Here is a 17,683-nt window from a genome sequence, read left to right as displayed (position 1 = left end):
TTTCAGGGACCGTATTTGTTCTGTGTTTGTACAGCACCTGGCACAATGGGGTCCTGGTTTGTGACCAATCTTGGGAGCTATTGTAATACAAATAACTGAAAAAAAAATCCATCTTGTTGCAACATCTTGACACCGATGTGGGTCATCACCTCGGTTGGACCCTTTAGATGCCTGACACAAACTTCTGTCGCTTGAGTTAATGGAGTAAGAGATAGCAATAGTAGGTTGTCATCCTCTGTGTGGACCAGCATTAGAGGAGAATGGGAGACCATGCCCGTGGGCTTCAAAGATATTTGCTGATATCAAAGGAATCATGAGACTTGGTGTCATAAATATAAAGGGAAGGGTAAGCCCCTTTAAAATCCCTCCTGGCCAGAGGAAAAATCCTCTCACCTGTAAAGAGTTAAGAAGCTAAAGGTAGCCTCGCTGGCACCTGACCAAAATGACCAGTGAGGAGACGAGATACTTTCAAAAGCTGGGAGGAGGGAGAGAAACAAAGGGTCTGTGTCTGTCTGTGTGCTGCTTTTGCCGGGGATAGAACAGGAATGGAGTCTTAGAACTTTTAGTAAGTAATCTAGCTAGGTATACGTTAGATTATGATTTCTTTAAATGGCTGAGAAAAGAACTGTGCTGAATAGAATGACTGTTCCTGTCTGTGTGTCGTTTTTGTAACTTAAGGTTTTGCCTAGAGGGATTCTCTGTGTTTTGAATCTAATTACCCTGTAAGGTATCTACCATCCTGATTTTACAGAGGTGATTCCTTTACTTCTATTAAAAGTCTTCTTGTAAGAAAACTGAATGTTTTTTCATTGTTCTCAGATCCAAGGGTTTGGGTCTGTGGTCACCTATGCAAATTGGTGAGGATTTTTACCAAACCTTCCCCAGGAAGTGGGGTGCAAGGGTTGGGAGGATTTTGGGGGGGGGAAGATGTGTCCAAACTACGTTTCCCAATAAACCCAGTTAGAGTTTGGTGGTGGCAGTGGAAATTCCAAGGGCAAAGGGTAAAATTAATTTGTACCTTGGGGAAGTTTTAACCTAAGCTGGTAAAAGTAAACTTAGGAGGTTTTCATGCAGGTCCCCACATCTGTACCCTAGAGTTCAGAGTGGGGAAGGAACCTTGACACTTGGGTTCCATTCTAGACTCTGGAAGGGAATATATTCTAGGGGACAGATTCTTCTGGGCACTCACCCCAAGCTTGACCCTTCTATCCCCATTGTCTCCAGCATGTCCGAGTCTGGTCTCTTTACCTAGCTGGTCTCAATCTACACTCGTTAGGCTTCTCATCCCAGTCTTCTTCCTCAGCAAGTCTTAATCTCATGCCTTCAAATTCCCTGCCCCAGCCTTCCCTCTCCCTCAGCATTCTCCCAGTCTTAATGTCTGGCTGTTCCCAGGCCCTTTGCACCCTCACACCACATGCTCCTCATTCAATCTGTGTCTCTCCTGCCCTCCGCCCCACCCCCTGTCTGCCCTCCAGTAGCCACTTTGCCAATACTCTCCATCCCCACTGGCTCCCAGTAATAATCTTCCTCCCTGGATGCCTTCTCCAATATCAGTACTCCCACTCCTCCTGACTCCTTGTCCTAGTCTCTTTTCCCAGCCATTGCTAGTTCTCTACCACTGCCCCCAGCTTCTCATCAGATAGGTCTCCTGTTCCTCTTTACCTCCTTACCCTGCCGCAATGAATCTCAGTTCTAGTCTCATTGCCCAGTTTGTCCCAATCTCCTTCATGACTCCTCATCTGATCTCATATCTGTCCCCACTCCCCACTGCTCCCTGGGACCTGTTTCCCTCCTTGGCTCCCAGATCCCAGTCTCCTTGCTCAATCAGTCTCACCCCTCTGATCTCAACCTGTTCCTTCCCTCCCACCAGCTTCTTGTCCCAATCTACTCTGCCACACCCCTCCACAGGTCCAACCCTTGTCCCCTCTGCATTCACATCAGGCAGGTTCCTCCTTCACCCTGTCTTGGTTCCCTGGAGAAGTATGTGTATGTGGGGGTGTCATTGAGAGTACAGGAGAGACAGTCTCCCTTCTCTTAGTACAGGTGCCTGGACCAGACATAGTCCACAGCAACCTAGAACTGCCATTGCAAGGAAGGTCCTGCTCAGCCCCAGGTTTGGAGCATCCATAGTGTGGAGGGAATCTTTGGGGGAGTTTATCTGCTAAAATCTAAGGCCTGGTCTACAGTACACGGTTATTTTGGAATTAGCCGAGTTAATTCGAAATAAAACTGATTCCGTCCACACGAATCCAATTCTTAAAGGACTCTTTAATTCGATTTCTGTACTCCACCTCGGCAAGTGGAGTAGCGCTAAAATCGAGATCGCAGTTCGGGTTACAGGTACTGTGGACGCAATTCTACGTTATTGGCCTCCGGGAGCTATTCCAGAATGCTCCCTTGTGACCACTCTGGACAACACTCTCAACTCTGATGCACTAGCCAGGTAGGCAGTAAAAGCCCCAGGAACTTTTGAATTTCATTTCCTGTTTGGTCACCATCAGCACAGGTGACTGTCAGCAGACTCCACCATCATAGGTGACCATGCAGAGTCCACCATCACAAGAGACCACGCAGTCCCGGATTCGCAAACAGGCTCCAGCATGGTCCAAACGGAAGGTACTGGATCTCATTGCATGTTGGGGAGACTAATCTGTTGTGGCAGAACTACGTTCCAAAAAAAGAAACGCAAATACATACGCTAAAGTTTCCAGGGCCATGATTGAAAGAGGCTACTCCAGGGACACAGAACAGTGTCATACAAAAATCAAGGAGCTCAGGCAAATGTACCAAAAAGCCAGGGAGGTGAACGGGCGCTCTGGGTCACAGCCCCATACATGCCGCTTCTACCGTGAGCTGCATGCAGTTATGGGGGGTGATGCCACCAATACCCCACTACTGTCCATGGACACCTGCAAGGGGGGAGTTGCACGGAGCGAGGAGGATGAGTTGTTGGAGGATGAGGAGGAGGAGGAGGACAGTGCACAGGCGGCAAGTGGGGAATCCGTTTTCCCCCCTAGCCAGGAACTATTCTTAACGCTGGACCCAATAGCCTCCCCCCACTCCCAATGCGGGCTCCCGGACCATGACCCTGGAGAAGGCACTTCTGGTGAGTGAGAGCCTGATTGGAGCCACGCAGTGCGGGGGCGGGGGAGGGTGAGGGGAAACCCAGCCATGCTGGGCTGTTCGCGTTTAGTTTAAAGGGCTCATCCCTGCTCAGAGCCTAATCAGAGCCATACGATCGGTGTGTGTGGGTGGGGTGGGGTGAGGGTGGGCGGTTGTGTGAAGCGATCATCCCAGAGAGCCTGCAGGCCCTCCTTTTATGTGGCAAACCCACCAGGCATTGCTTGCTATGGGAAAGGGGGCCTGGCAGTTTGAAAGCATTGAAGTGAATGCGGAAGAAGCAGAACCCCACATGCCCCTAAGGCTTACCATGGCTGCCTGTAAGCTGAATTCTGTTGCTCGGCCACGTGTGATGGCTTACTCACACTGAAGTAGCAGGCACGACAGTATAAGAGGCAAAATGCGACCCTGTGCAGAAAGAACATGTGCTGTTTACTATGAATTGCCTGTTTCACTGAGAAAGTGTCCCCTTTGCTCTCTAAAATGTATCTTTTAAAATACTACCCTCCCTTTTTCTCCTCCCGCAGGTGCAAATGTTTCAACGTGGCCCCTATCTACTGCGTCCCAGAGGGTGGTTCAGATTAGAAGGCAAAAAAAATGAACTCGGGACGACATGTTTGCCAAGCTCATGCAGTCCTCCTGCACTGATAGGGACCAGCTGAATGTGTGGAGACAAACAATTGCGGAGTGCCGTAAAGCGTTAAATGAAAATGAAGAGAGGAGGGACTTATGTGATGAGAGCAGGCAGGATGCTGTGGTCAAGCTTATGGGGGAGCAAACTGACATGCTCCGCTGTATGGTGTATCTAATGCGGGAAAGGCAGCAAGACCACAGACTGCCGCTGTAGCCCCTGTATAACTGCCCTCCCGCCTCCCCAAGTTCCATAGCCTCCTCACCCAGACGCCCAAGAACACGGGGTGGGGAGGAGGGCTACGGGGACCCACACACTCAACCCCAGAGGATTGCACAAGCAGCGGAAAGCTGGCATATCTGAAATTTTGATTTGGTTTCTGGACTTGTCCGTCCTTCCCTCCTCCTCCACCCTCCTCCCCAGTACACCCTCCTCCCCTGGTCTACCTTCTGATTTCTCTCAATGTGTTGTGCAACAAATAATAAAGAACAGTTTTTAAACAATTGTGACTTTATTTCTGTTCATATATATAGGGGGCAGGTAACTTTAAGAGAAACAAACACAACTGTCACACTGTACCCTGGCCTGTCATGAAACTGGCTTTCAAAGCTTCTCTGATGCACAGCGCTCCCTGTTGCGCTCTTCTAATGGCCCTGTTGTTTGGCTGTGCGAAATTGGCCACCAGATAAGTTGCCTTAACCTCCCACCCCGCCATAAACGTCTCCCCCTTACTCTCACAGATATTGTGGCGCACACAACAAGCAGCAATTACAACTGGAATATTGGTTGTGCTGAGATCTAACCGAGTCAGTAAACTGCGCCAGCACGCTTTCAAATGTCCAAAAGCACATTCTACCACCATTCTGTACTTGCTCAGCCTATAGTTGAACTGCTCCTTACTACTGTCGAGGGTGCCTGTGTACGGTTTCATGAGCCATGGCATTAAGGGGTAGGCTGGGTCCCCGAGGATAACTATTGGCATTTCAACATCCCCAACAGTAATTTTCTGGTCTGGGAAGTAAGTCCCTTCCTGCAGCTCTTCAAACAGACCAGAGTTCCTAAAGATGCGAGCATCATGCACCTTTCCCAGCCATCCCACGTTGATGTCGGTGAAACGTCCCTTGTGATCCACCAGTGCTTGCAGCACCATTGAAAAGTAACCCTTGCGGTTTATGTACTGGCCACCCCGGTGTTTCGGAGCCAAGATACGGATATGCGTTCAGTCTGTCACCCCGCCGCAGTTAGGGAACCCCAGCGCATTAAAGCCATCCACAATGGTCTGCACATTTCCCAAAGTCACTGCCCTTGATAGCAGCTGGTCAATGATTGCGTTGGCTACTTGCAGCACAGCAGCCCACACAGTAGATTTGCCCACTCCAAACTGATTCCTGACTGACCGGTAGCTGTCGGGCGTTGCGAGCTTCCACAGGGCTATGGCAACTCGCTTCTCAATTGTGAGTGCTGCTCTTATTTTGGTGTCTTTGCGCTTCAGGGCAGGGGACAGCAAGTCACAAAGTTCCATGAAAGTGGCCCTACGCATACGAAAGTTTTGCAGCCACTGGGACTCATCCAATACCCGCAACAGTATGCGGTCCCACCAGTCTGTGCTTGTTTCCCGGGCCCAGAATCGGCATGAACCTAGCCCAACCCCACTATGCTCTCCCAATCGTTGCATGCCGTGCTTCTAGTAACGTCTGTGTCCATGTCCTCATCACTATTGTAATCGCGCTCTCGTCGCTTCCTCACCCAGTTTTGCAGGTACTGCACATGCTGCTGGATAATGCATGAGGTATTTACAATGGTCAAAACTGCAGTGGAGATCTGAGTGGACTCCATGCTTGCCACGCTATGGCGCCTGCACAGGTAATCCTGGAAAAAGGACGCGAAACATAGGAGAGCAGAGTGGCAGCAGAAGAGGTGCGGTTCGGTTCACGATAGCCAAAAAAAGGCGGGAAATGGTTGTCTTCTGTAGCTTTCATGGAGGCGGGAGTCCAGGACAGACAACATGGAGAAGCTCAGTAGCGCGGCAAGAGCGGGAGAGCAGAGTTGGCAGCGGAAGCGGTCGATGAGGAAGAGAAAGAGTAGATAATTATAGAGATTACATAGAAAGACGAGAGGAAATGCGAGGTGGATTCATAGTACCAGGAGAGAAGCGGTGCACCCTTCTGCACAGTCTGCTGAAAGCAGTATGGCGTCTGCATGCCAAAAAGGCGCAAAACGATTGTCTTCCGTAGCTTTCATGGTGGGAGGAGTGACTGACGACACACACCCAGAAACGCTCACGAGAATGTTTTTGCCCCATCTTGCACTGGGAGCTTAACCCAGAATTCCAGTGAGCGGCGGGGACTGCGGGAACTGTGGGATAGCTACCCACAGTGCACCGCTCTGACATTCAGTGCTAGCCTCGGTACTGTGGATACACTCCGCTGAATTCATGTGCTTTAGTTGGGGGACACACAAGACCGCATGTAGAAAATCGCTTCCGAAAATTCAAATAGAATAATTTCGTACTGTAGACATACCCTAAGTCTCTAGGCATCTGTAAACTGTGTCTTGATTTTTTTTTTTCCCCTAAAGGTTTGGTTAAATTTGGGCTGATTTTCCACAGGGTTGGCAAAAGGCATATTCCTGACACAAAGGTCACCCACTGCCAAATTTCAAGTCCCGGATCCAAAGCATGGGGATGGTAAAGCTTTTCAAATAAAAGGTCACCGGAATTTAAAGCTGGCAAAACAATGTCTTTGTTTCCTACTCTAGGTCTTGGAAATGGCTGAACTGTTTGGGCTGAAATTTTTTGGGAAAAAAAAAATCAGCCTGAGACAGACACCCAACATGGACAACTTCAGCCCAAACATCAATCTATAAGTGACTGAAAAATTGGTTTTCTAACGGGAAGTGTCAAGGAACATAAATAAGTGGTGCTACCAGCCCCACCTATGTTAAAATGTTACAAGAATAGTACACATACTGTAACTATTGAGGAAAGTTGTCTTTTTGCTGTTCTTTTCAGTCAAAATTAAAAAGAAATATTGTCTGTAGCTCTAAATAGAGCAAGAACACACATTTCCATTTATTTTCTTCTGCAAAAATCCATGTGCTAGCGGTGAGAAAATATTCTGATTTTTTTTTTACTTGGTGTTTGGGAATGGAGCTTAAGTAATACTGTGTGATGATAATACAGGCCACAAATTCATAGACACTTACAAGTTGTATTAAGTGCAGTTTTGAGTCTTGCAAATGTATAGTATAATTGCTGTTTCTTTGATATATCTGTCTAAATTTGCCACAAGATGGCAGTGTTTCAGAAGATTATTTCCACCTTGCCAGGTCTTTGGTTTTCAAAATTTCGGATGTACAGAATTAGCCATAGCATATGTTTATACCATATAATTTTGTGTGTGTGTGTGCGCGCGAGAGAGAGAGAGATGGCTAGCATTTTAAAATTCAGAAATCGTATTACTTTTGTGTCAATTAGTTTTTTGTGCTATGATTTATGCCTTTGGATACCTGCAGCTTCAGCATTTGGGGAGGGGGGGATGTATTGATCTGCTCCTCCTACACAGCCAAATAGAAGCAAATCAAAATGTCCAAAAAGAATTGTTGATATAAACTTAGGGTATGATCCCTCAAAGCCTTACTTTGTAATTTGGTGAAAATGTTGGCAGACATTGGTAACTGGACATGAGGTAGGAATGCCTCAAGGTTTTCAGATACAGAATGATGTTAGATTGTGAAGGCTTTGAAATGGGATGGATAATTTTAAAATAAATTCTACATTAGAGTATTTGTTTAAACAAATTTAATTTGATTTCTTTATAAAACTGTATTTTAGTAAAGGAGTTTAGTTTATTAAAGAGTTTTTAAAATGTAGCAGCTGAAAACTTTTTACTTTTTTTTAAATAGAAGATGTTATGCAGTGAAACTAGCTGTATTTGTACTAACTCGTCTATGCAATGTAAAATTAGAAATGTAACTTGGATAAAAAAAAGAGAAATGTTCAGCTATGCTTTCTAAAGATGTGTTTTCCTCCCTTGGTATTTTCTGACTAAAAGACAAGGTATAAAGAGTAATAATAATCATTTTAGAAAAGGTAAATTGCTCATTTACTGGATATCAAGTTTTACAGCAAAACTTTATCGAATAAGAATTAAACTTCAAGATGGCTAATCCTCTTTCCAGGAAATTTGTTCCTCCCTTATCTTGACTCTGCCTCTTGCAGAATAAATAAACTGAAGCCCAGAGTAGCTGGAGTTTAGCTGTGAAGCAGTGGTTACTATTGTTGATTATATGTGTAACATTTACAGTGTGGGCACTGTACAGAGAATCATGACGACAGTCCATTCTTTCAGGATCTTAAAATTGAAGCAGACAATGTACAACTGAAGCAGGTGGGTGGGATGTGACAAAAACACTGACTGTGAAGTTTATGCTCAAATAAATTGGTTAGTCTCTAAGGTGCCACAAGTACTCCTTTCCTTTTTGTGAAGTTTATTGCATGTCTCGTTAATTCTTGGATTTTTGTTTGGGGGTGTGGGAGTAAAGACTTTTCAATCACCTAGTTTAGTAATTCTGAGTAGAACTACGAACTCAAAAAGAACTGTTTTAAGGTGGAGTGTAAGGGAGCATGGCAGACCAGGTAATAAGGAGATGGTCCACATGTGAGAGCAAGATTAAGGAGAGGAGTAGGTATGCGGCTTGTGCAGAGTAAAGGGGACAGGGATAACAGAAAGATACCTTTGGGCCAGTTTGTATAAATTCTTGAAAGAAAGGACAGAGGAGCTTAAATTTTCTGTGGAAAGTGAGAGGAAGCCAATGAAGGGGATTGAAGAGGTGGTTGTATGACTTTTACAGCTGCATTTTGAAGAGATGGTGACCTCTCCAAAAGTGTACGGGGCATATAGCCACGCTTTGCTACATAGTTCCATCCATCCTCTCCTCCCCTCTGTGCCACTTAAACTTTGATTGACATGGAACCCCTTTATTCCTTGGGGCAGCAGCCCGTGGGACTCTGGCAGCAGAGTCTGAGCAGGATCACAGTGCCTCTGGCAGATCTTCCCCAGATTTTCAGTTTTCGGGGGTCAAACATCCTGCCACTCGTATGGTTGGAGGAGACCTCGCTTTCCTGGAAACTGGAAGAAATCCCCACAAGTTTCAAGCACTGATGTAGAAATAACACATGTAAAGAAGCATCAGGCCCTTCATTTATTAAAGTGCAAAGGTTTAAGAGTGCATCTCTATACTGCCTGAGTGAGGGGAAGGATGTAATAAAAACAGCAATAAAACCTTTAATTTAGCTGAATCTCACTTTCACCTTATGTTCCTTTCATTTATCTCTTCCCCCCTTTGCTGAGTGCTTCTCCTCACCCCCTCTCTTTCTGTTATAGTTTAAAAAAAAATCTTTCGAGTATGTTCATTAGTATATGCTAATGAGGGTCTTCAAAATAAACAACAGAAAAGACAGACAGGGGAGGGGGAGCATACAGCAATCTCAGTAGCCTGAGGTGTGTACTGTGGCTGAGGAAACCTTCAACAGTATGGGACAATAAAAATGTTTGGTTTTTTTGGCAGCTGGCCCAATTGCATCTCTACAAGTCAAATCAGTTAGATCTATTAAAATATGCTTAACGTGTAGTCATTCTCTCGGTGCTATGTGCAGTCTGTTGTAATTTTCCATTTGAAATTATTTTCTGTCACGTTGGCAGTAGTTTTTTTTATTTCCTCAAACCTCAAAATTCCACAGTGAAATGCAAGTAATTTAAGTACAATCTAACACTCCTCAAATGCTACTCTTCCCTCTCAAACTACTGTCTAGAATATTTATAACTTGCTTTTCTATTCATTGTTTAAAAAACTTAAAAGGCAATCCAGTATTTTAAACTAGGAACATCAGAGCTGAGAAAGCCAGAAATAAATTCATGTTGCAGTATTTCATCCATAATTTTCTGGTTGATATGTCGGTAATATACAGGTAAATCACATAGAAAGAATACAGTCTGCAAGCAGGAAAAACATTTTCATAATTGCTCTGGCAGACAACCCTCATATTCTAATAGCAGACAGATGAATATTCTGTAGAATGGATTAGCTGTTTTCCTAGCAGTGCTACGTTGTCTGACTATGGAAATGGTTAGTTATCTTTAATCCCCTGCATAATAAATACAACATGCATACATTCAGATAAAAACTCACATCATCAGGTGTGCTTTGTATTTTCCGCTGTCTCAGCTTCTTTCAATTTCTGTAGGAAAAACTTTGACCTAGGAAATGCATAACATTAGATGAAGGGATGATGGTTGTCTTCCCTAGGAAAGAAATAAAAACCAGGAGGCCTGAATCAGTTAACGTGTGTGAGGTAAAATATAAAGTATTAGGATCAGACACATTTGTCAACTCATGGTATAGATATCTTTAAGATGTGGTAGGGAAGAAAGGAAAACAGCAGAATACGGACCCTGGACTTCAGAAAAGCAGACTTTGACTCCCTCCGGGAACTGATGGGCAGGATCCCCTGGGAGAATAACGAGGGGGAAAGGAGTCCAGGAGAGCTGGCTGTATTTTAAAGAATCCTTATTGTGGTTACAGGGACAAACCATCCCGATGCGTAGAAAGAATAGTAAATATGGCAGGCGACCAGCTTGGCTTAACAGTGAAATCCTTGCTGATCTTAAACACAAAAAAGAGGCTTACAAGAAGTGGAAGATTGGACAAATGGCCAGGGATGAGTATATAAATATTGCTCGGGCATGTAGGAATGAAATCAGGAAGGCTAAATCACACCTGGAGTTGCAGCTAGCGAGGGATGTTAAGAGTAACAAGAAGGGTTTCTTCAGGTATGTTGGCAACAAGAAGAAAGCCAAGGAAAGTGTGGGCCCCTTACTGAATGAGGGAGGCAACCTATTGACAGAGGATGTGGAAAAAGCTAATGTACGCAATGCTTTTTTTGCCTCTGTCTTCACGAACAAGGTCAGCTCCCAGACTACTGCACTGGGCAGCACAGCATGGGGAGGAGGTGGCCAGCCCTCTGTGAAGGAAGAAGTGGTTCGGGGCTATTTAGAAAAATTGGACATGCACAAGTCCATGGGGCCGGATGCGTTGCATCCGAGAGTGCTAAAGGAATTGGCGGATGTGATTGCAGAGCCATTGGCCATTATCTTTGAAAACTCATGGCGATCAGGGGAAGTCCCGGAAGACTGGAAAAAGGCTAATGTAGTGCCAATCTTTAAAAAAGGGAAGGAGGAGGATCCTGGGAACTACAGGCCAGTCAACCTCACCTCAGTCCCCGGAAAAATCATGGAGCATGTCCTCATGTCCTCAGGAATCAATTCTGAAGCACTTAGAGTAGAGGAAAGTGATCAGGAACAGTCAGCATGGATTCACCAAGGGAAAGTCATGCCTGACTAATTTAATTGCCTTCTATGATGAGATAACTGGCTCTGTGGATGAAGGGAAAGTAGTGGACGTGTTATTCCTCGACTTTAGCAAAGCTTTTGACACGGTCTCCCACAGTATTCTTGTCAGCAAGTTAAAGAAGTATGGGCTGGATGGATGCACTACAAGGTGAGTAGAAAGTTGGCTAGATTGTCGGGCTCAACGGGTAGTGATCAATGGCTCCATGTCTAGTTGGCAGCCGGTATCTAGCGGAGTGCTCCAAGGGTCGGTCCTGGGGCCGGTTTTGTTCAATATCTTCATTAATGATCTGGAGGATGGTGTGGATTGCACCCTCAGCAAGTTTGCGGATGACACTAAACTGGGAGGAGTGGTAGATACGCTGGAGGATAGGGATAGGATATAGAGGGACCTAGACAAATTAGAGGATTGGGCCAAAAGAAATCTGATGAGGTTCAACAAGGACAAGTGCAGAGTCCTGCACTTAGGACGGAAGAATCCAATGCACTGCTACAGACTAGGGACCGAATGGCTAGGCAGCAGTTCTGCAGAGAAGGACCTAGGGGTGACAGTGGACGAGAAGCTGGATATGAGTCAACAGTGTGTCCTTGTTGCCAAGAAGGCCAATGGCATTTTGGGATGTATAAGTAGGGGCATTGCCAGCAGATCGAGGGACGTGATCGTTCCCCTCTATTCGACATTGGTGAGGCCTCATCTGGAGTACTGAGTCCAGTTTTGGGCCCCACACTACAAGAAAGATATGGAGAAATTGGAGAGAGTCCAGCGAAGGGCCACAAAAATGATTAGGGGTCTGGAACATGTGACTTATGAGGAGAGGCTGAGGGAACTGGGATTGTTTAATCTACGGAAGAGAAGAATGAGGGCGGATTTGATAGCTGCTTTCAACTACCTGAAAGGGGGTTCCAAAGAGGATGGATCTAGACTATTCTCAGTGATAGATGACAGGACAAGGAGTAATGGTCTCAAGTTGCAGTGGGGGAGATTTGGGTTGGATATTAGGAAAAACTTTTCCACTAGGAGGGTGGTGAAACACTGGAATGCGTTACCTAGGGAGGTGGTGGAATCCCCTTCCTCAGAAGTTTTTAAGGTCAGGCTTGACAAAGCCCTGGCTGGGATGATTTAGTTGGGATTGGTCCTGCTCTGGGCAGGGGTTGGACTAGATGGCCTCCAGAGGTCCCTTCCAACTCTGATATTCTATGATTCTGTGGTACTACAGATATACCAGTGAGTCATGTGAAACAAATATTTGTATTACTGAGTAGTAGGTGTGATTTGAAACACAGGCTGGAGATATTAAAAACCTGCAAGTATTGTGTTGGGAAGCATGTGAAGCACTGTATAATCACACACACATGTAAATGTGCTGCAAACTTTTCCAAAAGTCTTTGTGGTCTGAGATGAAGCCCTCCCCACCCCCCCCCGCCCTTGTTTGCATAGACTTCCACTAAAGTTTATATCTTGCTGCTAATCAGTGAATATTTTTTCTAGCTGTAATCATGGTCAGTTTTCTGTAGTTAGCTTACCCTTTTTTCCAAGTGTGCATAGTTTTCAGCTTTGAATTGGCTCCTCCCTCTTCTCTATATACACTACTCTTTTTTCAGATTTGTCCCATTTAGAAATCAATACAATATTTGCTAAGTTTGTGTTGTCATTTTTTGTTGCAGAACAACAAATAGCTTTTATATATAATTTGGAGGTGAATTTTGTAGTAAATTGCTGCAGGTTTCAGCTTACAAGTCATAGAGGCATATGGCTGTTTAAATGTTTGCGGAATCTTGTCATGCTATAGCTTGTTAAGCCTCATCTCCAGTAAAGGAATTGAAAATTCTCATTTGTACTATCTCTGGTAGGAGTTCTTTGTAAATTCTTTAAATTATACACAACATTAATAAGATGAGCAGAGTTTTGTTCTCTCATTTACACTGTTGCAACTCCAGTGACCTCAGCGGGTATGTCTATACTGCATAGTAAACCCGGATCTGTAGGACCCTGGCTTGTGAAATCCACACTGTGCTGCTGATGCTGGAGTTAGTGAGTATGTGGTGATGCAGCAATTAATTGGGTATCGATCAAATCACTCTGTGTTCCTCCACTGTTTTGCAGTTGGTTGCTCTCACTTGAGGTAGGCTAGCTTGAGTGGAGTAACTCGAGTGTACTAACTCAAGCTAACTTTGGCGGTTAAAGGCAAGCCCTAAATGAAACACGCAAAATCTAAATATTGTAACTTTTTTTGTCTTCTTAGGAAAGTGGTCCAAAATGGAAACCTTTGTTTCCTGCTGAGTATTTTGCCAGTCGTTGTTTAGCAATTTCTAGCACTGTCATGTGAGGTCTTGGATATTTCAGTATTGGCTAAACGAAAATTTGGCAATAGTTTAGAAAAAAACTTCTGCAATAAATGATTCTGCGTGACATAATTGTGATACACTGCACAGTACATCCGTTAGCAAGCATTATCTTTTGGACTACAAAGTATTTGTGTTAGTTACTTAACAAACCATGGCTGCATACTTGCTTAACAAAGCAAGGTTCAAAAGGCTGACTTTCTTTCAGTCAGCAGTGTTTGAATATTTTAATTATGAACTTCGAGTAGAAAGTTAATCGCAATTAATCACTGTTTTAATCATACTGTTAATAGAATACCAATTGAAATTTATTAAATATTTTGGATGTTTTTCTACTTTTTCATATATATTGTATTCTGTGTTGTAATTGCAATTAAAGTGTATATTTTTTTACAAATATTTGCACTGTAAAAATGATAAAAGAAATAGTATTTTTCAATTCACCTCATACAAGTACTATTGTGCAATCTTTGTCGTGAAGTGCAATTTACAAATGTAGATTTTTTTTGTTACATAACTGCACTCAAAAACAAAACAATGTAAAATTTCAGAGCCTACAAGTCCACTCCTTGTTCAGCCAATTGCTAAGACAAACAAGTTTGTTTACATTTACAGGAGATAATGCTGCCCACTTCTTAATTACAGTGTCACCTGAAAGTGAGAACAGGCATTTGCATGGCACTACCATTTTGTAGCCAGCGTTGCAAGTTTTTCACGTGCCAGATACGCTAAACATTTGTATGCCCCTTCATGCTTTGGCCACCATTCCAGAGGACATTCTTTCATGCTGATGTCGCTCTTAAAAAAAAAAAACAAAACAAAAACGTTAATTAAATTTGTGACTGAACTCCTTGTTGGAGAATTCTATGTCCCGTGCTCTGTTTTACCTGCATTCTGCCATATATTTCATGTTATAGCAGTCTCGGATGGTAACCCAGCACAAATTGTTCGTTTTAAGAAGACTTTCACTGTAGATTTGACAAAACGCAAAGAAGGTACCAATGTGAGATTTCTAAAGATAGCTACAGCCCTCAACCCAAGGTTTAAGAATCTGAAGTGGCAAAATCTGCAGATGATACAAAACTACTCAAGATAGTGAAGTCCCAGGCAGACTGCAAAGAGCTACAAAAGGTCACTCAGTTTTCAGCCTTCTTTGAATTCTGAGAGTAAACCAATGGTTGTTCATTGAGGCAACTGCCATGCTGAGGGTTCAGTTGCTATTGCTGAACTATCGGTACTGTCACAAGGGGAGATTTCCCCCCCCCCACCCTCACACGTTCTGACCAACCAGCATCAGTGAATGTACACGAGGGATACACCAGTGCCGCTGGTATCATGCTAAGTCTCTGCTTCTGTACTTAGTGAATGTCTGAGAGCTGCTGCAGTTTGCCTATTTCTCCTGTCAGTCCCTGTCTGCTCTGCCTGGACTTCAAAGAACCAGTACTTTGAGGGAGCCCATTTCTGTTCTAATCCCTGCCCCAAAAAGGCCAGTATTTTGATGTTGGAAAAGATTTTCATGGTGACACTAATTGCATTTACCTTTTTCTCCCACAGCTCAACAGACAGCAATTACAGATACTTAAGGAGCGTTTCCAGGCCTTCCTGAATGGAGAGACACAAATTGTAGCAGATGAAGCATTTTGCAATGCAGTGAGAAGTTATTATGAGGCAAGTTGAACACATTGTTTTCTGTGCTGTTTTAAAAATTTAGTTCACAAGACTGTTCTTTTTAAATAATCCATTTTACATGGAAGGAATTGTAAGGTTCCAAGCCTGTGAGCTCGCAAACCTCCTGAAAACATTTTCTATACTGCTTTGCAATTTTAAAAAATTTAAATCCACTGCCTGGGCATTAGAGATAAACTGAACTGGAAAATGTCCACTTCTTTTGGGAAAGCAAAACAAAAAAATCCTGGTGCTAAAAAATCTTTCTGGCAATGATTGATAAAACTGGGTACTGCTATCTTTATCTCCATATGTCTAAATTACCCCCTTTTAATCAAGGTTTCAGCTGTAAATTACCATCTTGAGATACATGTCCCCTAGTCTTTTAAATTTTTAGGGACAATAGAGAATATCTTAGGGACAAACTGCTCTTTTTTTCTTCGAGAAGGAATAATGCTGCCAACGTAGTTATGCCAAGTCCCTTGAATTCAGCTTGTGACTTCCAAGGGATTCTGTGTGGTTAACACCGCCAGCACCAGTTTTCACATGTGCTCTATAATTGCTTAAGGGAGATGCCCTTTTCTGGGGAGGATAAAAATGTCCCTCTGATATCATAGGTAACATGTAACTGGGGAATATATTCGTTACACTGTGCAGAAAGCAGCCACTGTGAATATAGCATTTATCTATATAACAAAAAAACTCAAATTTGTTCAGCATATCATCAAGGCTGCACATTTAAACTTGATTTAGTTATTTCTTTGAGTTGTTTGCTTCCTAATTTCACTGTATTGCTTTGTTCTTTTTCAGATTACTCTCATTTTCTTTTAGCATATTATTCCTTCTTATTTCCTACTGATGTACTTCATTTATTGGGCAAAGACATTTCTTGATGCAGAAAGAATTATATCTGCTAATAGTGTTATGGATTGTTACATTTTGTGCTGAACAACAAATTTAGATTAAGCAGCTTGTCTCCAAAGCTTGGGAAGTGTGTCAGGATTCAGGGTGAGAGGTTCTCCTTTGCACCAAGTCATGGAGAAGAAAGTGTGTTAGCAGTGGAGAGACAGAGAGAGCCCGCATTTGTGAAGAGGTTGGGAAAGGCCATAGTTATCAAGGTTAGAAGCCTGGCTGACAAGGTGGATATTGGGAAGCCTGAAACGTTGTTAACGGTGATAGGCAAATAGGTAAGGGGAGGCATTTGAGGCAACTAAAAAGTAGATATGATACTGGATAGATGGAGAAATGAGGCGTAGGAGGCAAGATTTAGGAGCAATTGTGTGTAAGTGATTGATGATCCAATCACCCAATAGCAGGGTGATTTAATAGTACAGTTCTTACCATTTGTTCAGCTCTTATGTTCAAAGTGTTAAGATAAGGCAGGGGTTCTCAAACTGGGGGTTGGGACCCCTCAGAGGGTCGCAAGGTTATTACATGGGGGGGGGGGGTCATGAGCCTCCACCCCAAACCCCGCTTTGCTCCCAGCATTTATAATGGTGTTAAATATATAAAAAAGTGCTTTTTATGTATAAGGGGGGTCGCACTCAGAGGCTTGCTGTGTGAAAGGCGTCACTAGTACAAAAGTCTGAGAACCCCTGACATAAGGAGCCTCAGAAGAAAATGGTGAAGGTGTATATGGGTAAGAAAAGAACCAGAAGAATACACCAACATAGAACCCCAAATAGAAGGCAGCAGATTAAAAAGAATTAGTACTGAAAAGCATTAGACATGGACTATCTAGTCTTCTAGAGAGACTGATTTAATGCCACAGGGAAGTAGCTTAGTGGTGGCCAGAAAGAGAGTCATGATGGACTGACAGATTTCTGGTGCTAAAACTGCAATGATAAAATCAAGGGAGAGAATTGTTCATTTTAAGGATTCTTCCTCATCTAGACATTTGTGGTGTTCAGCTAGCAACTAGAATAATTGCATCCTCAAAAGTGGGAAACAATTGCATGCATCCATAAATTTCTGGCATTTTTGATCTCTTGGAAGACTTTTCTTTTCTGGGCCTCTTTCACTTATGACAGCTATGCTCTTGAGGAACACTAGAATTGTCTGCTTCCAAAATATGGCTTGTGTATGCCAGAGATGAGGCTTTTTGGGTGGGTGGCTGACTGAGTGTGGAATTAGCATTTGCAAGAATGCAGAGCAAGCATGAATCTGAACTCCTTTAAGACTAATGCAGAGCTGCTTTGACAAAGTCTTCACACGCTGCACAATATTTAAAGAAAAACATTCACTAAAAGCCTTTTCTGAGATGAAGGAAGAGAACAAAAGTCAAGAATATGTTATATGTCTGAATTGCTTTTTAACTTACTAAGGTGCTAACTTACCTGAATGGGGATCATGATACAAATACCTAATTAGAAAATCTTGACAGTTGATTAAACTTACTTGTTCATCAGACTATATTGACTCATATAGAAACTACTCTGCCCTTTCCAACAACTCAGTTTAATATAATGAGGAGCATGGCCTAATAAAAATAAGGCCATGTATGGAGTGGAAGATCTCA

The 17,683-nt window shown here is 43.4% G+C and overlaps 1 protein-coding gene across 16 annotated transcripts in view; it reads left to right on the top strand.

Annotated features, from left to right (window-relative positions):
- Nucleotides 1-17,683, top strand: part of CADPS2 (calcium dependent secretion activator 2) — a 555,767-nt gene that overhangs the window by 96,877 nt on the left and 441,207 nt on the right. For all 16 annotated transcript variants that reach the window (XM_074942329.1, XM_074942327.1, XM_074942330.1 and 13 more), the window contains exon 2: nucleotides 15,055-15,168. In XM_074942329.1, the coding sequence (XP_074798430.1) occupies nucleotides 15,055-15,168 (114 nt within the window). The remainder of the gene's footprint in view (nucleotides 1-15,054; nucleotides 15,169-17,683) is intronic.

The sequence above is a fragment of the Natator depressus genome, chromosome 1 (assembly GCF_965152275.1).
Source record: "Natator depressus isolate rNatDep1 chromosome 1, rNatDep2.hap1, whole genome shotgun sequence".
Lineage (NCBI taxonomy): Eukaryota > Metazoa > Chordata > Testudines > Cheloniidae > Natator > Natator depressus.
This window is presented reverse-complemented; position numbering and strand designations above follow the sequence as displayed.